The 22568-nt window shown below is 37.3% G+C and overlaps 1 protein-coding gene across 1 annotated transcript in view; it reads left to right on the top strand.

The window, feature by feature from the left end:
- LOC121443088 (rho GTPase-activating protein 6-like) overlaps positions 1 to 22568 on the top strand; it is a 264957-nt gene that overhangs the window by 161530 nt on the left and 80859 nt on the right. The window contains exon 2 of the mRNA XM_041644772.1: positions 10564 to 10723. Within this exon, the coding sequence (XP_041500706.1) occupies positions 10564 to 10723 (160 nt within the window). The remainder of the gene's footprint in view (positions 1 to 10563; positions 10724 to 22568) is intronic.

Raw genomic sequence — 22568 nt, 5'->3', positions numbered from 1 at the left:
AAATCAAAACTTTTTACCTTTTTTTCTGATTTTCAGTTACAAGGCTGGTTGGAGGCTTTTAGACCTTTTACTGGTTCTACTCAAAGTGGTGATATTTAAACTTTAAAGAGGACTCCTTATCTTCACCTTTTGTATTATCCCAAAATGCCAAATACCCAACTTTCCCATCATTTTTGTATTTCCTTTGAAAGCTTGATTTTGTTCAACCCATAAACTTTGATTTTACAAGATATTGTTTCTTGATAATGAGATTATTCACTTCAAGAAGTAGTTACTTTCTTATGGCATATTCACTGACATGACAATACACATATTTAAAAATAACTTTTTGTTAGAGCTATGAATGTGGACTTGGCTGGAGGATGGGGTTGGGTAGCTTTGTCCCTCTTGTCAATGTACCCACACTGAATAAAATGCCTTTTTCTGATTTCACTATTAGACAGGCATAGTGGTCAGTGCCTTTATTACTCTAGCTACAGAGGGTCATAATCCCCCTTTTGGCCTTCACGGGCACTGCATGTATGTGGTGCACACAAATACATTCATGCAAATATTCATAAATATAAAATAAAAATAAATCTATAATAATAATAATAGATTAAGAGATCACTCTGACATTAAATGCTGGATCTTACTTAATCACCATTTCTTATTGAACACTTATAAAACAGCTTCTCCTGTTGATGATTATAGACAGTGACTTTGTCTTCTAATTAATATGTAAGCGCCATAGGGATTAGGATCACAGCTGCATCACTGAAGAGCTGTGAATCCTTGGGCAAGTTACTTAATGTGTCAGAGATTCTTTTTATGTCCATTATGGGAAATAAAAGTATCATTAACTTACTGCTTAGAATTTCTTTCACAAGTAAATGACTTAGTGGCCATGAAATGCTTAGGACAGTGCATGGCACAATCTGACTAATTAAGTAATTAATTAAATAAGGTGACTAATGATAAAAAATGAAATTACAGATGTATTATTTTCACGTGATGTAATAATACTAAACAACTTTAAATGTGCATCTAACATTTATGAAGGATTATCTACCATTATGTGAAACATATAGCCAGAATTAAAGGCACTTTCAACATTTGAGATTTGAGGTTGATGGAGGTGGATGTATGTACAAGAACAGGTAGCTTTTATCCTGGTTTTCTCTTCAACTTTAATCATTCTAATAAGGAATACCAGGTGACATTTTATTTTTTTAAATTCTTTCCTCATGCTAAATAAATAACACCAACAGAGACTGTGTGTGCCTTCCATGATTAACATTACAGAATTCCAGTAAAATTACACTGATTCCTGCATTGGAGTCAGAAGGATCATCCATTAAAATCATTGCTCAGTCCAATACAACCGCTGCAATTGTTTTGTTGAAATTTACTTGAAATCCATGAGAGATTTACAACGTCATGTCAGCAGGCTAACAAAGATGCTTTTTTGAACTGTGTTTGGTTTGGTGCCATGTGGAATTCATTGAGATGAAGATACTGAGTGATCAGGAATTTTTTGTTTTCTTTCTGAGATTATAATATAATTACAACATTTTCCCCTTCCTACTCTCTCCCGACACTCCCTATACCTTTGCATAATCTCTTTTATATTTATGGCCTCTTCTAAAATTGATTGTTGTTATATGTATATATGCAAAAGATATGTTTTAGTTTTTTTTTTTATTTTTTCTCTGCCCTCCATGGATTTTACACTTCACCTTTCCCTGCTCCCGTACCTTTTTAATCATAGTCAGTTGGGTACAGTTACTTGGACCTGCACCCCCTCTGCTCAGAAAGTGAACAACTTCTCAAGGAGTTTTGTTTCCACAAAGAATAAAACAAAGAAGTATGTGTTATGCTTCATTATAAAGGAGAATAAATCTGTTCTGGTTTTTAACACTTGTGAAAAAGTTGGGGTTTTAGACTACAGTTTAACAACTGAGAAGTTTTTCTAAGCTGAGAAGGCATCCTATGGGCTGTATTGTGCTTTATCATGCTCTTGGGGGTTTCCCAGAGGCATTCAGCTTTCTTTGATGACTTCCTAATAACGACACTTTGCAGTATGATTCAATTACCATTTGTAGTTTCCTATGGACAGGGTATTATTAAAGTGGAATCCTCTATTAATTCCAGTATTTTCTTCAAAACAGTCTTATTAAAATACAAAGCGGAGAAATCCAGTTTCAATTTCTCTTTTTGTCCTGCCCTCCCACTTCCTCCCCAGCAAGCATGCTCCCCCTCTCTCCCTCTCCCTCCCTCCCTCCTTACTTTTCTCTTAATCTCCTTACATACTCAGTGACACAACCTTTCTGTGTTCAAAAGGAGCAAAACTTCTCACTGATCTGGTAAAAAGATTTTTTTTTCTTCCAAGATTCATGGGGTAGAGGATATATCTAGTAACAAATGTATCCCGGAGTCATTAGAGGGCCAGCTGGGTGGTTTCTCTCACACTTGATAAGATCTTCTGTCTGAAGATTCATTTTTTTTCACAAAAAAGTTATTTTTTTTGTAATAAAACAGAGTCAAGTTCCTTGTCTAAGCTAAATTTGGTTAGATTAGAGAGGACAGGACAGACGCCAAGAATAGGATTCATGGGTAAGCACCAAATCTATATATCTATACTCTTATTTCTTTTGCAGAAGATGATTATGATAAGATAGCAATTCTGTCATTCCTAGCTTGTGATTTGGGAAGAAAAGTGAATGATCAGCATGTGGGATGTGTGGCTGCTAAAAGCTGCTTTGCGCCGATAGAGATTTATGAGCACAGCTCGTTTCCAGACTGATTGATGATGCTGAAGCAGCGGGAAATATGCGAACTGCAGCAGGAAGGAGGGCTCTGCAATTAACGGGTGCAGCATCATTAGTGTGATTGCTCTAAGATTCAGGCACCAGTTGGTTGGAGGTCTCCCAGCCAGAGGTGTTACCTTCTACTTTCAACTTTCTTGCATGTACTGCAGCATCTTACCTGTTGAGGCAAAGACAGATACAGACTTCAGAGAACAATTTATACAGGAAATAAGGCTAATGCTAAATCGGCATGTTACTTAATCAAAAAGGGAGATCTTAAGCTACTGGATTTGGAAACACTGTCTGGGTTAGCTAAGTATAAATAATCTAGCCAGCCAGTGGTGGTGAACACCAGTAGTCCCAGCACTCAGGAGGCAGAGGCAAGCGGATCTCTGTGAGTTCCAGGCCAGCCTGGTCTACAAGAGCTAGTTCCAGGACAGCCAGGGCTACACAGAGAAAATCCTGTCTTGAAAACAAAACAAACAGAAGAATCTGCTATTGACATGGCTTGGTGGTAGAAAGAAGGACAGCTTAACTCCAGTGTTCAGGGCCCTACTTTCCTGCTGTAAGAGTAACTTTACTAATAGTTGTTGATTTACTTATTTATGAGGTGAGGGATTTGGGCTGGTTTCTTCTGAGAGATGATTGCACGCATGTATAGTAGTGGTTATCAGACTAAATTATACATCCTGAAACCTGGCTTCAAATCCTAACTCTGATATTTATTCATTTTATGATCTGGGGAAGTTATATAAGGTTTGTGCCTCAGTTTCTCCATCTACAAAGACAAGGATAATTGTGCCACTGCCCCCCCAAGGATGTTGCAACCATTGTGTGAGATAACATAAAGAACTTCATAGCCAATCAACCATCTATACTGTGAGCAGAATTTTCAAGGCCTATTTCATTGCTAAGGGTCAATTGTTCCAACTGATTCAATTATGAAAAGGCAAGAAGAACTGTTGAAGGTTACCCCTGTTGTGAGATATTTCTAATCCATGCAGGTTAATGCTATTTCTACAGCCTGTGTTCCATGCAGGCTATTTTGCTTCCGTCATTTGAGCAAAGCTTTTAAAACTAAGAATCGAATTTATGGGTACTAGACAAGTTCACAGCTCAACTGGAGAGATTCAGAAGTGAAAATGGCCTTTCGGTCTGACATCTTTTTGCTTAAGGGCATTGAATATGTCAATGTATCCCCTCTGTGCTAGCCATTAGCAAGGCTTTTCCTGCAAGAAAATATGTACATGACATTTATTTTTCCCAGATGGTGGTTAGTGCAGTTCCAGGTTTGACAATGCTTGTTTCTTTCTCTTGGGTTTATCACTAATCCACACACGACCATTTCTTTTAACTTTTTCACATATTTATTTATATATGTGTGCACACATGTGTTCTTGTACATGGCATGGCATGCCCATGGAGGTATGAAGACATGCAGTTGGAGTTGGTCCTCTTCTTATACCATGCGGGTTCAGAATGACTGAGGTCGTCTTCAGGCTTGCAACAAGTGCCTTTTCCCACTGACCTATCTCACCAGCTGATGGCCCTAGAAAGGCCCTTGTATTTCGCCCTACCGTTTATATGTTTCCAGTATCTCAGCTATAACCATCTTGTATGATTTCTTTACGGGCTCTTTGGGATATATTCCAAAGAATAGTTGTACAATATTGTGTACAGTCTTGGAGTTAGAAAATGTTGCTCAGATGGGTTAATTCTAAACATAAACTACCTTAATACATATAAACTGATGCAGTGGTCAGCAAATGTCTTCTGGAAGGGCTAGGAAATAAAATTAATCAGCTCTGTGCACCTAGCAGTCTCTATTACAAGCTGTTCAGACCTACCAGAGAAGCCTGGACATTGGCCTAGGCCATCCCTGAGTGAGTGAAGGCAGCTGTGCTCCAGGAAACCTTTCAGATTTGACTCATGGGCAGCAGCTTGCTAATTCCTGCCTAGTCAACTTATTACAAGCAAAATACTTAGTATTCCCATTTTACAGGTGAGAAAAGTGAAGGACAGGGCGTGCAAGTTGTTTGCTAAGAACCCACATGACTGGCAAGCAGTAAAACTGGGACCCAAGTCTAGGAAGGTATTGCTTTTAGCAACTAATCCATGTCAACCAATGGGATGTTGGGCTCCTGAATTCTGCCTGGTTATTTTACCATCTCCATAAGCACCTTCTCAAATCCGGTGTTCCCAGTCAAGATGTCCAAAAAGCTCCCACAGTAATCCTCCTTCCTCTGCCCTGCCCTGCCTGCTTGTCTAGTGCTTATCATCTTGTAACTTCCTGTGAGTTACTCAGTCATTGTACGTGTTTATCAGCTGTCTCTTTTGTTCACTAATGAATCTTAAGTACCTCGAAGAGTTCCTGGCCTATAGAATTCCCCCAGATTGTGCTTGCTGAAGCAACAGGTTTGTTGTGTGTTTGGACTTGGACACTTCTCAAGTAACCGTAATAAATGAAGGCAAAAGTTCAAAGTATGCTACTGTTTTTACAAACTGTTTCTAATTTTCTGAAATTCCTGCTCAAGATAAAATAGGACATTTTTATTAAAAAGTCCGGTCTCAATGCATTTTGAAAAGTGTGTGACATAGTAGAGGTATTAAAGCCCCATAACGAACAGTGTGTTGAGGAGTAACTAGAGTCAGGGAAGACAATTGAAAAATGATTTCCTGGTGAGTACATAAAAGAGCAGTCTCTTCGGTGAGTCCAGCCAGGGGTGTAACAGTCATACAAACGCTCTCAGCTTTCCCCAGGTGCGCACAAAGAAGGAGGTTTCCTGTCATTGTGGTGTGTTTATTTTGAAGTTATAAAGATCAAGACAGACCTTTTCAGAAAGCGTTTGGTTATTGGGCTTGGTATTTCAACTTATGCTATGCTTCAGTGCTGCATTGTGATTACCCGGGAAGAGCGCCTTTGCTAATGCTTATTACACAACACTGACCACCTTAGGAAAAATGGAAAAGATTTACTCGTGACATATGTGATCTAAATGGCAGACCATTCTTTAGTTCCTAAGCTTACCTTGGGCTTCCTGGCTTCAAGAACCCACGATTCAACCGGCACCTAGAAAACAGAAAGCCACTCCAACAAATAGTGGAACTACTTATTCAGAAATTCAGCACACGTTTCTTTTAAGAGATTTTCATATCACTAAAATTGCCAGGCTTCAGGTGGAGATGCAAATTTAGAGTGATGATTAATATTAATTATAACTTAAATTACCACTTATTCACAGCCTGTCAGGAGCTAATAAGCCCTCCACAAGAAGTTCATTTACATTGTCTTGTGTGATCCACACATGCCTGAGAGTTAATTCTTCCTCTTTCCTCATGCACTGTTGAGAAAGATGAGGCTCAAGGATGTTCAGAGTCTTATCATAAAGTTCATATATAGTTGGCCATGAGGCTTGGTACCTTAAATTTTGAAGCCTGCCTTAAAGCTAAAGAATGTGCAAATTTGATAGTGAAAATCTGCCCCCGCTGATTCTGAAATACTGGGTCCACAGAAAATATTTTGAGCAGGCCTACACCAATCCTTTTCTGGCCTTCTTGGTCTGGACAGTTTATTCTAGGGTGTGGTTAAAGAGATATACTCCAATTTAGAGTCCAAACCCAAACACACAACAAAACAGTGTGGTGGAGGCTCAAACCAAAATTATTTCAATCAATATTATTTCATGGAAAAATCAAGTCTGTTTGTAAAGGCACACAGACTGGCTCAGAAGAACGACCTTTCTGAATAAAACATAAATATTGGGTTTGGGGTTTGCCTTTTGATTCTTTTTGCCTAAATGTTGATACATACACTTCTGATGAAAAAGATATCTCTCTAGTTAAAGCTGTTGGTGAGTTGCTCTCCAGTTAATCAAAATTCTATTTTATTGAGACTTTTGTTTGCCTTTTATAAATTGGTTTGTGGCATTTGCATTTCTTGAGGCTGGTTCAAAAATAGGTCCTAAGGTTTTACTTACGTTCATAATATACAGAGTCCTACATAAGATGCATAAAATATATAGTTTGTGCCTCTGGTGATAAACAAAATGTATAAATGATTGTTAGGATTTCCTGACACCATCATTTTAAGAGGATTCTCTGTAATTTAAGTTTAACAGCAGGCCTAATGTATACTCTGTCAGGGTTACTCACCCTCTGAACTATTAGTATTTTGAATCAGATAGACATTTACTATGGCAAAGTGTTTTGTGCTTTAGGAGATAATTTGTAGTGTCCCTCCTGGTATCAAATACACATACAAGTGAAACACACACATGTGCCACACACGTACACATACACACACACATACACACACACACACACACACACACACACACATCTCCTTTTCATTCAATCGTTCTGGGAATGATTTTGTAATTTTGTGCTATCACTGAGTTTTGTGCTTATGTCTTATTTTTTCCATGAGATCTGATGAGTAGGCATGGGTACCACAGATGAAGTCTTCCTGGATCACATATAATCACTTTTATCTTTTATACTTGTATACTAACAATTCTATTTGGCTCATTAAAATGTCTTTTCAAGTTTGAATCAAAATGCCTAATTTGATATTTCTCTCTCTCTCTTTCTCTCTCTTTCTTACTCCCCCTCCCTCCCCCTCTCTATACGTGTGTTTGGCTTTTGAGGATAATATATACATAGCCCAAGCTGTCCTCAAACTCAAGATCCTCTAGACTCTATGTTTCCAGTTTTAAGCTCACATGTATGCACCGTCATGCCCTGATGCCCAACATCTCTGCATTTCTTATCTCTTCATCTTTGACTTGTTCTCTCCTTGGTTTCTTTAAGAAATTTCTTAGCACCATCCTTTCCTTTGCAAATCTGGTTGTATTCCTCTCTAGTCAGTGTTGCTGATATACTGGCATTTACGTGTTCAGAAAAACAAAATGAATCTACTATGCATTGCTCACACAGAAGGCTTCAGAGAATTTTTACACCCTGTCTTCTGCTGGCCTTTACCCACTGCTATTTCCATTCTTCCAGATGCCTGTAATAAGCTTGTGTCTTCAAACTCATTACCTTCGCAACTAGTGTTTGCTTCAAATTTGACTTTCTGCTGTAAAAAACCCCTATCCCTCTTAGTCAACTTTCAAGTCTCCATCAAAACATTACCTTATCTACAAATCCTTCTTTGATCTGCAGACAGATGGTACAGCTCTGTCCTCAGGCACCCATTGCATTTGATGTGCTATGTGATGCTTATTTCTAACACCACAATCTGTGTACTTTCTAGACTGTGTTCTTCCTACATGAAAGTTAACTCTTTGAAGACAAAGACTGTGCAGCCACCTAAATAAACTCAAGCCTACTACAGTGCTTACCATATAGTACATGCTTCTGAATATTGTTTGAATTTACCAGGAGGATAGAGTAAATAAAAACAAAATATGATCGCAGGGATCAGTGAATTTCATTTGAAACTATAGTTCAGAGATTGGGAGACTGTATGTAGGCCACCAGTCAAATGCAGCCTGCATATCTAATTTTGTAAACAAGTTTTATGGAAATATGCTGCAATGCATTCTTTTCTAAATTATCTATGGCTACTCAAATACCCGAGAGGCAGTTAAGTTGTTGAGACAAGATCAAGATGGCCTACAGAACATGAAATATTTACTGTCTGACCATTGACAGAAAGGGTTTGCCAATCTCAGCTAATTGGTACTTGAGTCCTTTACAGGTCACATTTTTAAATACTTTTTAAAAAAGGGTCTGTAGTTTCATTTTGACACTTAGATCAAAACCAGTTTCCTTAGCTATCCAAACCTCATATCTAAAAGGCACAAACATAGGCCAGCACTATGGCTCAGGGAGTAAATGTACTTAATACTGTCTCAGGAACATGAGTTCAACATAAGGATCCCCAGAATAGAAGAAAAAAACTAATCGTCATAAGTTGCCCTCTGACTTCCACATGTATTCTTTGACACACTTGTGTCTGTACACACACGCATGCGTACATGCCAGCAAACAATTGTGAAGCAAAATTTAATCTCACAAACTCATCTAAGATTTCTCATCTGGGGAAAATGCAACTCACAGACAACATAACACCTCTGTGGATGTGAGTGAGGGGCACAACCAAAACCTGAGTCCCCAGATCTTAACTGCCTAAAATTGAGCATGTTCCAATAGACAGAGGAAAGAAAAGAATATACTGGCCTTGTACTATTCATCAATTGACCGGGTATGTCAGTAGCCTACTCTCTTGGGGGTATATTTGCCACTTTATTCTTCTCCCCACATCACCCTCCCAAAACCTGCTGAGAACATGTGAGTGCTTACTAGCCACTGGACGTTCTTCATAAAAGTCAAAACCACTACTACCAACAAAATGCCCTCTTGGTTGTGGAGGAAATGCTGCCTCTTTGAATCCATGGCACTGTGTTTATTATCTATGATTTGAGAATAACCTCTTCGGAAGCAAGGGATGGTGAGTTTCAGAGGAGTGGGAAGTGGGAAGTAGTTTTTTTCATGGGTCATCACATTCTCCCAATATCCGGTGTGCTTAGGAGGCACCACTCTCCTCAGACAGCAGAGGTGTGTAAGTACACACAAAATGTGCCCTTACAGTTGTAGGAAAACATGCCTAGATTTACTGGTGTAGAGCACATTAGAATCAAATGTCTCTATAAAGTTGAATCATTACTTATCATCTGTTTGTACTTATTTTGTTAAAAAAACATGGTTCATGAAAGTGCTGTAAGTAGAAATGGTGGTCACTATTTTGCCATAGACTTTAAAGTCATATACTTTTAGCTTGTTCCTTAGAATTTTGTGAAACTTATTCAACCTATATGTAAAGAGATATATATTCATCTCCTGTACCAGTACCATATTATAATTGTTGGTATTATATTACCGTAGTGATATAATGTTCCTTAAGCATATATTACATAAGTGTTCAATGTTGAAATAATGCCCAGTACTGTGTTTGGGGGACCTTCATCCACAGATAGAATTGACCATGCAGTAAATATTTTTTAAAATGAAAATCTTACATTTGTACTGAACATGTACAAATCTTTCTCTTTTGCCATGATTTTCTAAATGATACATTATTGTAACAATGATTTATACATTATCTAAATTGTGCTAGGTAGGAAAAGAAATTTAGAAATTATTCAAATCATACAAGAGGATATATATGGCAATACTGAAAGTTTAAAATAAAAGTCTTGGGCATCTATATATTTTAAAATCCATGGGGACTGCTGAAGTAGATTCCACTGGATACTAAGTAGAAATTATATTGTTATATAGGATAATTTAGCAATATCATTTATTCAATGCTGCCATTATGTTATTGATAAAGTAAAAGTGAGTTGGTAGAGGGACTAAAAAACACACGGTACAAACAATGATACACAGTTCTCTCTCAAAACACATTTGTCCCCTATATGAGCCACACATGGTAGCAAGGACAAGCAGTTTTACCTGTTATGAAAATACACACAAAAAATCAGTTTCTATATATACCTATAAGAAAAAAATAGCCCCCTTGTGACCTCTTTCCTCGTGGTTTTCTTCAGACGAGAGTTTTTGACCCAGGAGTCATTTTAGCGAATTGGATTTTTGCAACCAACTAAGAAAATTCATGCTAAGCTAAGACAGAACTTGGTTTGGGGACAAGAGAACCAGCTGTAGAACACAAATGTGAAATGTGTTTGCCTTTGTCACTGTCTAAGAGAGAAGGAAGTCTGTGACAAATGAGGGAACTGTGTAACGCTTCATGTTTTCCCTCGGTCTGCAGGGTGACTTCACCTGGAACAGCATGTCTGGCCGCAGTGTGCGCCTGAGGTCAGTCCCCATCCAGAGCCTCTTGGAGCTGGAGCGGGCACGGCTGCAGGAAGTGGCTTATTCTCAGCTGCAACAGGACAGTGACCTGGGCTGTCAGATCACCATCCCCAAAGGTAAGGCCCTGTTCACACGTTCTGCCTTTCTGTGGGGGCTCTGAAGTCAGCCACCTGCTTTGCCAAAGCCACAGGCTGCAGATTCCTCTCACGCCTGGCATTAACACAGAATGGAAAGTACAGCTTCTTGGTGGGAGGCTTATATCCCTGTCTGTTTGGAAAGACATGTCCACGCGGGACGGTGAACATGCCAGCTAGTTAAAACAAACAAACACACAAACAAGCAAACAAAAAACAGTTAAGTGAGAAGATCTCAAAAGTCTTCGTGGCTTGACATTAACCAAGGAGAAAGCTTACAGAGGGATCAACGAAAAGGTCTGGAGGAAAAACTGGGCCTATCTCAGTTTGATTTCAAAATGAGCATCTGAGAAGAGTGCCTCAGATCTTTTAAGCTTGCAGGTTTGAGATCATGCAAACAGAGAATCAGGGATAGCAGGGATGTGAACTCCTTTTGCAGCCAGTCTTTCCTGGTGTGCCTGGGCACTACTTTGCTGCTATGACACTTGAGCACAGGCACACCTGCTTGCTAGTGTTTTGACATAGGGCCTGGTTCCCATTAAAGCTGAGAATGGGACACCTGGATTCTTGTAGTTCATAGAAGTCTCTCTCTGAATGGTTGTCATAATCTGTAAAGGCAGTTTTTATATTTGCATGTAGCAAAAAAAATACAGAATGGAATCCATAATTCATTATGCAGATTATAGTAAGCTTTCTCATAAGGAGTTTTGACTAATGTGTTTGAAATAAAAGCAAAAGCAGAATGAGGACAGCAATTTTCTGAAAGATAGACATGTTGTGAATATTTATCCATTAGATAATAAGTCCATGAATACATGTGTGTCATAGTTTATCTTAAAGTTCCCCAGACGTTCATGTGTTGAAGGCTTTATCCCTATTGCTGAGGTATGGTTTTAGGAATGTGATTGGATCCCAAGGGCTCTGACACTTACCAGTAGGTTAACCTATGCAACGATGACATCTATAGGATGAATGTGGCCTCTTAATCCCTAGGCAAACCCCCAAACAGAAGTTCTAAACAGTGTCAGATTCACTATGTGAATAAATTCCCCAAGGAAAACAAACACAGCATCCAGTGTCTGGAACCGAAAGAAATAATACCTTTCCTGATAAGACAGGAGACTCATTGGGCATAAAAACCCATTCAAACTCACATTTCCGTTTCCTGTCACTTTTGGGGGTGATTGTGTGGGATGATTTGTAGAGACTACAGCTTCCTGGTCTCAGATAAAGATACTCTGGCATACTCTATAACTTCAGAATTCATCAGAAAGAAGGAAGAAATTGAGGTTCATGGGGGTTGGGAAGTCACTGAGACACTGAGATAATCCCCTACAATGAATGACAGTGGAGAATTTTACCTTGGGCTAGAGCCATAATGACTAGACATTGGTTATATGGGCAAATATTCAGGTGAGTTAGAAGAAGGGAGAGGACCATGTGGAATTTCAGTTCATCTTGCTTCTGCTCTTCCAATGAAGTCAGATGCAGTTTTATCTAGGAGTAAAGATGGAGAGGAGGTCTTAGAAGTCTCAGAGAGAGAAAGAAAAATGGAAGAAATGGGTTCTCTAATGGACCAGCAATAATGCTGGATTTCAGAGAAGTTGAAGATCCATATGCAATTAGTAGCTGGAAATTTCGAATGTGAAACAAACTTCCTGACATTTAAGCATTGTTAAAATAAATATACTTCATTTTTTATTTAAATCCCTTAGCCCTAGTTAATCAAAGTCTCCTTCAATTAATTTTAGAATGGAGTTTAATGAAAGGAGAAAGATCCATAACTAATTTAAAATGTGTGCATAATCTGTAGTACGATGACACTCAAAAGATGTCTGCATCTTAAACCTATGATTAACATAGTATCCCACAGGACAGGAAGAATCTTGCAAATGTGGTACAGTAACATCCTTGAGATAAGGTAATTCTCTGACCTTGTCTGAAAGGGCCCAGACTAATCACACAAAAAAAATTATAAGTGAAAAACTTTCCCAGTCGTAGTTAGGAAGGAAAGGATTGGGGAAGAAAGGTCAGAGAAGTGAAATGCTTTGAAGATGAAACAAAGGAGGGGTAATTAAAGGGACATATGTAGCCCTGGGAGATGAAAAAGTCATTGGAATAGATACTCTCCGCAAATGCCCCAAAAGACTCAGTCCTTCCGACACCTTGATTTTAGCTCACAGAGATCCATTTCAGATTTTTAACTCCAGCATTGCAAAGCAATAAATTGGAGTTGTTTATTTCTAAGTTTGGGGTCATTTGTTACAGCAGTGTTAGAAAACCAAAATATTATCCAAGGGAATCATTAAAATAAGAGAATATGGGGTTTAAGTGAATATGAATGGAAGTTAGGGTGTTTGCTGTGGTCAGTAATACCAATATTCAGATGTCTGAGGTAGGAAGATTGTGAGTTCAAGGCCAGCTTGGGATACCTAGCAAGCTCCTGAATCAAAATAGGGAAATAGCAAACATTTTTTGTTGAAATAAATAATCAATAATATAAACATGCCAACTATTCCATGAATAATCTATAAATAGAATGTGATTTCAAATAGTAGCACCAATGTTAATTTTGGAACTTTCACAAAATTGGTCTGAAGATAATTGAAGTCTCTAATTGTATAAATACTGTCAGGGAGATCTAATCAACCTAACAGATTATCCTTGTTCATTTGTTAACGTTTGCCATGAAATTCAAGCAGTTAAAAACATACTACAACTGATGCACAAAAAGTGGTAAGTACGAGATAACAGTTAAAATGAATCAAAACATGTATGAGATTCTATTATATGACAAGCATGTATTATTTTTATTATTAGGGGGAACTTATAGAATGGTGTTATTTTGTGGCAATGAGACAATCACTGAAGAAATAAAGTTGGATTGTGACCAGAATGAGTTGATGTAAAAGAAAGATTTGAATATAAAAATTGAAAGTATAAATGGATAAGAAAACATTAGGGAATATTGTTATATTATAAAGGGACCACTCAGAAAACACAGAGAGAAATAAAACCCATAACATAAAAATCAGAGGGCTGGGGAGATGGTTCAGTAGGTAAAGCGTTTGCCTCAAAAGCATGAAAACCTGGATTTGACTCCTACTACCCATATAAAAGTCAGGCATAATGTCAAGGAGGCATGAACAAGAAGACTCTAGGAGTTTTCTAGCCAGTCAATCTAGGCAAATATGAACTCCATTTTCAGAAAGAGACCTTGTATTTAAAAAGTAAAATAAGGATGAGAGTGGTTGAGAAAGATGCTCAAGGCTGACCTCTAATCTCCACATACAAGCATACACATGTGCATGCAGACTTGCACGTGCATTCTACTCTTAAAAATAGAATCATTTGTGTGCCAAATAAATACATACAGTTTTCATCACACATTTGCTGAATTAGATGTTAACTGATAACTTAAAAAGAAGAAAAAATCTAGATAAAATGCAAATAAATTACACGCAGCTCACAGAAAAGTGCAATAAATATAAAAGAATGAAAAGGCACCATTATATTTATTGGAGACATACAAGCTCAACAGTAAGATTTTTTTCTCAAACTGTCACAGATCCAAAAAGTTGGATACTGTATTTCATAGGTAAATGGATGTTTTTCATACACTGTTGATAGGGGTGTAAAATATTGAATTCCAATTTGACATTCCAATTTGAAAGGGCACATCAATTCTTCTGACAACATTGGTTGTATCTAATATACTCAATGAATTAGCTAAGCGAGGCTAACAGCTTGATGATGCCTTCCAAAAAATGTCTTTTTTTGCTCAAGCATCATTCAAGGGAGATTTGTCAACGAAACAAGAAAAGTTGATTCTGCTCCACGCAGCTACACAGATGCAGGCTTCTTGCATCCTGTGGCCTGTCCCTTCCTTATATTTACTGACCTGGTAGAGATTAAAAATACTAAATAACCAACGCACATTTTCATAACCTTTATAAAAAGGATATTGCAGCTTCTAAATATAATATTTAAGATGCTGCAGCTTTAAAAAAAAGCCTAGAGAACATAAAGAAATCTTTAGTGGCTTTCATCAGAGAGTTTCCAGCAGTAATAATATTTATCAGGTTTTTCTCTATCAGACATAGAGGGATTGCCACTATAGAAGCAACCAGGCATGATTTCTGACTGTTCAGATCACTACATTTGTGGGGTCTCTTTAATCAGACTAACGAGTCTATAAATAACACAGATTTCACTATTAGAATCAGGAAGCATATATGGAAAGATTTTAAATACCATGTAGTATGTTACATTTAATGAATATTTGATAGCTTCTTAGTAGCAGTGGTCAAAGCAGGAGTTGGCAAGTGAACTAGAGTGGGTCCAACCTAAGTCATAGCTCAGGTTTGTAAACTAAGTTATATTGGAAAATAGACATGTTGATTCATTTGCATAGCATGCATGACTGCTTTTACTTCACATCACAGCTGAGAGGTTATAATAAAAACTAGAAAGGTGGCTCAGTGGCTTAGAATGCTTACTGCTTTTTCAGACTACCTGAGTTCAGATTCCAGCACCTATGTCAGGTAGCTCACAACTGCCTATAACTCCAACTCTGGGGGATCTGACCACTGCTCTAGCCTCTGTGGGTACACACACACAATTGTCAGATTCTGACAATACACTTGTATTTGTGACATTTGTGTTGCTTGGTCTTCTTGTGGGACTCCTAACCGCGGAAGCAGGAGCTGCCTTTGAATCTTTTGCTGACTTTTGGAAATCTATTCCTTGTATTAGTTTGCCTTGTCCAGCCTTAATACAAGGGGGGGTGCTTAGTCTTACTGAAACTTGATATGCCATGTTTTGCTGATATCTTTGGGAGGCCTGCCCTTTTCTGAATTGAAATGGAGGAGGAGGAGTGGATGGGGGAGTAGATGGGAGGTGGTAAGGAGGAACTGGGAGGAGAGGATGGAGGGAAAACTATGACCAGGATGAAAATAAAAAATTAATTAAAAAATAAAACCAAGCTTTAAGAAAAGCCCAATAAAATAAAACTAAAATAGCAGAGTTGATAAATATGATTGAAGTATATAATGTTCTTGTATAGAAATAGCAAAATGAAACCCCTTATTTTGTACAAGTAATCTATACTATTATCAAACAAAACCATATCTTATGTGCAGTAATAATGGCTATTTGAGCCTTTATAGGAAAAAAATGTTGATGCTTAGTTGAAGGTAAAATGAAAGGAACTAGGTGATTTTTTTTTCCACAATCAGTATAGGATATTACCGTAGGTGGGGTGGCTTAACCTCATTGTATTTAAGTCTTTAAAGAGAAATCCTTTCATAAGAAATAAATTGCATATTCATTTTCTTAAATTAATTTGCTTAATTTGTAATTTTTATTTCCTTTCATTCTTGTTTCAGTTACTATCTGGTATAAGAATTGAGAAAGATTTTGCTTATGAATTTTAAAAATGGTATTAAATAGTTAGTGGTTTAAGAATCTGAAGACAATAGTCTAATAAAGAGTGTTCCAAATTTTTTTAAAAAGCACCGTAACACCTCAAAATGGCTCAATTATCTGGCCACCTTATGAAGCATATCTTTGTCATTATCCTTTACAAAACCCAATATGCAACTCAATGAAACAACAAAAATGTGTGTTCTTGGTATGCCAAGAATACCGTGGCTGCTTTCAGTTTGTGACTTACATGTTGATTTAGAAAGTTAGAGTATCATGGTTATATAAGAGAAGCAAAGTTCTTTCAGTAGTTCTCAAGTTATGGGTTGTGCCCCCTTTAGGAGTCTAACAATCGTTTCATAGGAGTTACTTAAGAACATCAGAGAACACAGACATTTATACTACAGTTCATAGCAGTGGCAAATTACAGTCAAGAAATAGCAGCAAAAATAATTTTATGGCTGGAAGTCACTGGAGCATGAGGAAACATATTAAAGAGTCACAGCCTTAGGAACGTTGAGAACCAATGGCTTAGCTTGTCATGTAGTCATCTGGATAGCAAAGGTCTCCTGCTCTGTGTTATGCTATCTTTGCTGGAAACATCCAGGTGTATGTGTTCAATCTCCCTGTAGAAATTTCTGGTGTGCATAAAACCCAAACTGAATCATGGACCAGAATCCAAAATCTGCAAAAAAAGAAAAAAAATAATTCCAAAGGAATCAGCACTACCAAATTTGTATGACTTCTAGGCTTGGAAGTCCTCAAAGAAGGTTTCCTCTGCAAGGAGTTTTGGAACTAATGGTGCCTTCTTTGTGTCCACCATCCTTTCTGTGGTCCTCCCACAGAAGCTCATTACTTCTCATGGGACTGAACTATATATCATTTCCCTTTGAATCTAGAACACCAGATACAGGGCACAGTACACGTGTAAGTCTGTGAGAAGTGAGTGAACGTGTGCATTCTCTTCTTTAAAGTTAAGCTTATCCCTTTACTCTTCCCTACCCTTGCAAAAACAAAATCCATCACCCTTCTTTCTTCTTCCCTAATATCTTCAGGAATGGGTTTGAAGTTACCTTAATGATTTCCTGTAGCTTCACCCTGTACTCATTTTCCAACTTTAATTGATAGTCTCATGGGTTAATGTGAGGTTTAAATGTAGTAACAACCATAATGAGTTGAAAGCATCTTCTGGCATCTCATACATTCTCCATAAAAGCTATCTATCTCCATCAGCATAATTATCATTGTCAACATTGCTCTATCACTTTGTCATGCATCTGCCCTCAAACCTATATCTCATCTTAATTATAGTCATGAGCCTATGTTTGCTTTCTTTAATTCAGGATTTCTACACTGTTCTATCACACCTAAAACCACCAGAGTAATCATCAACCATGAAGCTTCTACTTTATTGAAAAAAAACAACAGTCTCAAAGTTTCCTGGTGCCTACTTATCTCACTGTTGAAATGGTTTATAATACTATTTAATATAAAAGAAGAAACCCATTTAGATAACAGTCTATTATGATGATGATGAACCAAAGATTTAAGTTTATGCTCTTGGAACAGAAAGTTTTAACATTTGTCTAAAATCTACATTGAGTAATAAATACACTTTATATCTCATCCTGGGAAACACGTGAACCAAACAGTGCTCTCTCTATCACAGATAAGTTTAAATACTAACTTCTTATAGAGTACTTTAATATCCACTTCTCTTTAATTGTGTGTCTCTTCCTAATGTACATTTTCCTGGATCAATGTAGATTTATGCCCTACAGTTTGACCATCACACATTTGTAGAAAACAAATAGAAGGGAGAACAGGGAATCAGTAGGAAAATAAGAAAAATATCAATATGAATAACTTTTAATTGTTCTTTGCTGTGATTCTAGGGGACTTAGTAAACCAAAAGGAACATTTTATTTCTGTAGTGCTAGGTAAATGAAGCTAGGGCTAGAACCATGCCCTCAGTGGGAGTGATACCTGGGAGACTTTCTATATGTCTTCCCACTCTCTTTAGTAGTAACAAGCTTGGTACATAGCCCAAGAGAGATAGATATGTAACCCACTGAAGATAAAGCGAGAAAATATGGAAATTCATAAAATAAACGAAGCATAAAACTAGCCTGCTTTTAAGTTACTTATAAAGTAAATGAAGAGTTCTTATTTAAGCCGTTTTATTGAAATTCCATAATTTTTATCTAAGTGCATTTTAACAATAGATAATCCAGATTCTACCCTAAGGTGTGTTTTTCTACTTTTAGGTCTAGCAGACATGTTATGTAATGCCCAGTATATATATGAAAAGGTATTTTCAGAAGTGTTGGTTCTGTATATATTTGGTATTTGAAGTATGCATATATGTGCGCGTATGTGTGTATGTATGCATGTATGTGTGTATGTATCTTAAGATAGAGAGGTTAAAGGATATCTTTCCCTGTGGGCTTTACCTATATACAGCATAGAAAACTAAAGAAAGAAGTGAAGCAGTATAGAAAACTCTCTAGGGGGTGGATTACTCCCACAGATTGTCCTTAGCTGTTTAAGGTATGTTCCTAACCTTAGGTTTATTTTCATATCTCTACATGGCTAGCCATGTCCAAAGCTATCCTTGACCTCTAAGTGCCCCAGGTCATTAAACAGAGAAAAGGCAAATCTATAAAGTATATTAAAATATTAACTCTGATCAAATTGCCTTTAGAAGCCTCATTTAGAAAGAAGCTGACTCTTCCGTCTACTCCACTAAAGGCCAAGAATGACAGGTAGTTTCTTGAAGGTGTTTTTGTAACTTTCCTCTTGGATGCTTTTCATAAGAGCTGAAGACCTTTGTCATGTCGTATATAGTTCTCAAGTACGTGCTTCTGTATGACTCAGTACCAGTAATGAGCAGGTGCCTGATTTTTTAAGCCACATGCTTTGTTCTTTAGTATTCACAGATATTCTTTCATGTTCTGAAACAATATCTTTTTCCAATCAAGGCTTTGTCTCTACTGGTCACAATAACACACATCTATATATGTGTGCTGGAGCATCACCCACCATTGGACAAAGTCTTGACATCTTGAACAAAGTTCTCATCACTGAAGTTTCTAAAATATTCTGGCATTTTTCAAAGATTCTAAGGCTGCCTTGTTCTCTACATTGTGATCACTGCCTACAGTAAATTTGATAATTGTAAACAATGCTCCATCCTTGAAATATGATCAAGATTTTCCGTATTTATGTGGAGTTCATGGGTAAAATAAAATTAAATAAGTATCCATTAAAACTAATTGCTGTTTCTTTAACTATTTAAACATTTTAAAACATTTGAGATCAAAGTCTCAATATTATTTAATTTTTTTTACTTAGTATTTACAAGATGTTTACAAAGAGAAAGCTCTGGAAGAATAAGTTTAAAAACTTGTTTTTTAAGAGTAGCAAACTATAGCTCATGAGCCACCAGCTCAATGCTTGTTTGTATAAATAAAGTTTTATTGTTAAAACCCAGACATGTCCATTCATTCCTTTACTGTCTGTGACTTCATTGTAACGCTACAATGATGGAGTTAAGTAGGTTCAACAGGAACTGGGTGGCTCACAGAGTTAAAAATATGTTTACTGTTTTGACCTTAATAGGAAAATCTTGACAACCCTTGATTTAAATTGTTACTATTAACTTGATATAGTAATTCATAGCTACTATCTGTGTAGTTCAACTATCCTATTCTATTCAGTTTAACTTCTTCATTATTTGAATTTAATTTTGTAATTGGGTGGTTTTGAATGGTAAGAACTTTATATTCTCAGATTTTAGTGTTTATACACGTAAATAGATTTTTTCCAAAATGAGATAGTCACTTCTTTAGTAGAACTAAATACAAAAGTAATGTTTTATGAATTTCTTTTTTTTTAATTTTTTTGTTACTTTTTTTTTATTGAGAAAAGGAAAAAAAAAGTTTCTGCCTCCTCCCAGCCTCCCATTTCCCTCCCCCTCCTCCCAGCCTTCTCCCCCTCACCCCACTCCTCTTCCCCTCCCTCTCCAGTCCAAAGAGCAGTCAGGGTTCCCTGCCCTGTGGAAAGTCCAAGGTCCTCCCCTCTCCGTTCGTGTCTAGGAAGGTGAATGAACATCCAAACTGGCTAGACTCCCACAAAGCCAGAACATGTAGAAGGATCAAAACCCTGTGCCATTGTCCTTGGCTTCTCATCAGCCCTCATTGTTCACCATGTTCAGAGAGTCCAGTTTTATCCCATGCTTTTTCAGTCACAGTAATGAGGAGTAGAAGGAGGGAGATGAGCAAGGAAGTCAAGACACGAGGGGTGCATCCACCCACTGAGACAGTGGGCCTGATCTATTGGGAGCTCGCCAAGGCCAGTTTTATGAATTTCTTAAACAACTAATGTTACCATATACTCATATATATGTAAGTAGTGCGCCATATATTTATAGACATATTAATAGTGTATTGAATAGATGATATTAATAAAAAGATAATCTCCAATATGGATTAATTATAATTTTATTAGTACTATCTGATTTTATGGCTGGCAATATAGAAACATTTATCTGAAAAGGGTTGCTTATTTATAGATTTAGATTTATTGGCAATCTGACCTCCCTCCTTCTACCTACCATATGTCAAATACACACAAATTCAAAACATCTGTGTAAGTAGACCCAGCATGACATGTCTGATGGGCCTAGAAGTAGAAACTCACAAAACTCCCACTATTAAGATCTCCCCCTATTAAGATTCGTTATTTACAAGTTATAAAAGCTCAATTAGAAATCGTTTAAAGTAGTATCTAACTTCATGAAGAGTCCAGGGATAAGCTACTTCCACGTCTTGAGTGGCTTTCTATCTTTGCTGTTATCAGTGGAGCCCCTTGCTGCTTAGCTGACTTTCTTCAGCATCTTGGAATGTCTGCAGCAACCTCTGGCATTGTTATGCTTATAGGAGCATCAAGTGATCAGGAAGGGTACTGACTTCCCAGGGAGGGGATTTTTAAGAAGGGAGAAGCTTTTCTACTGTTGTCCCCTACTAGACTTCTCTCCCTTCTTACGCCCAAGAACTGAAATACCTTCAGGTTCCTTACTAGGTACTGGCAATCAGGACTATATCATAGGGATTAGCTTGAATTTATAGAGTGTTTTGCTGAGGCTGGAGTGAAGAATCATCCCAGGAGGCATGAAGTAACAAAATGGGGCAAGGATGAATTAGAGAGAGTGGAGGAAAGAAGGTAAACATTGATTTGGTAATGATATCATCTAGCTCTGCATCCAGGTGATGGGGAAGAAATTGGTCTAAATTTTTATACAATTGTGTCATCTTTCCAGTTACTCTATCTAAGAGAGTTATTTTTATGGGAGTAACAGGCAGAAATTCTTAGGAGTTGCCTCAGATTTAATGTTCATGGCTTATGGATATCTGATTGGCTTGTCCATTATAAAACAAAAGCAAAGTAGGAGGAATTAGTCTCTTACATAGGTCAAAAAAAAAATCACACTCCAAATAGGCACAACTCTCAGACTCCATTTTATTATTGTGAACTACAGGCTTTGGCTTTGACACAAATAATGGTGAAATTCTATAACTTGGGCTCTTTTTTTTTCTTTTTTTTAAAAAAAAAAACATAGGGTCTCATGTAACCCAGGTTTGTCTCCCTCCCTATATAACCAAGGATGACTTTGAACTTCTGATCTTCCTCTATTTACTTCCCAAGTACTAGAATTGTAGGCCTGTGTCAACACCTCTGGTTTTCTACTAGCTGGAGATCAAACCCAGGGCTTCATGAATCCTAGCCACCAACTGAGCTGCATCCCCAGTCCCTACCCCTGGATTTTCTTCTCTTGAGTTAACAATTCAAGGTGTCTTTGTAGATGAGTGCGATATTTTTAACTTGTGGTCTCCTTCCTACTCCCCTTCTTTTAAAGTCCAGGAAAGAAATAGGGCCAAAAGAAATGATTTGATAAAACCTTTTTTGGTTTGATGTTTAGAAACTTCTCTATCTGAAAACTAAGTGTCTACTTAGACTAAGTTAGTAAGTATCCTTTTCTCTGTGAGGGTAATGAGATAAAGGATGCAAATTGAGAAGCAGCAAAGAATAGGTTAGCTCCCAGCTTTGGAAAAGACAGTAGTAAGCCTTCTCCTTTTGGATATGTGCATATGACGTTTTGGTTTTTTTTTTAATCTTTTTTTTAAACTCATAGAATTTAAATGTAAAAAAAATGATAGTGAGAAAAAGGTCCTTCTAGGGTATAATTTGATCACGACCACTTGTTGAAGCAAGGAGTAATTACAAAGAATGCCTAATTAAGAAAAAACCATAGCTGGGCTATTAAGCTGACATTCAACTCCTAAGAGCAGCTTTCCTACCTCACATTTTGACCAAATGAGGAGACATGCTTAATTACTCAAAT

The sequence above is a fragment of the Microtus oregoni genome, unplaced genomic scaffold, assembly GCF_018167655.1.
Source record: "Microtus oregoni isolate MIOR12 unplaced genomic scaffold, Mior012 000099F_ref0000060, whole genome shotgun sequence".
NCBI lineage: Eukaryota > Metazoa > Chordata > Mammalia > Rodentia > Cricetidae > Microtus > Microtus oregoni.
This window is presented reverse-complemented; position numbering and strand designations above follow the sequence as displayed.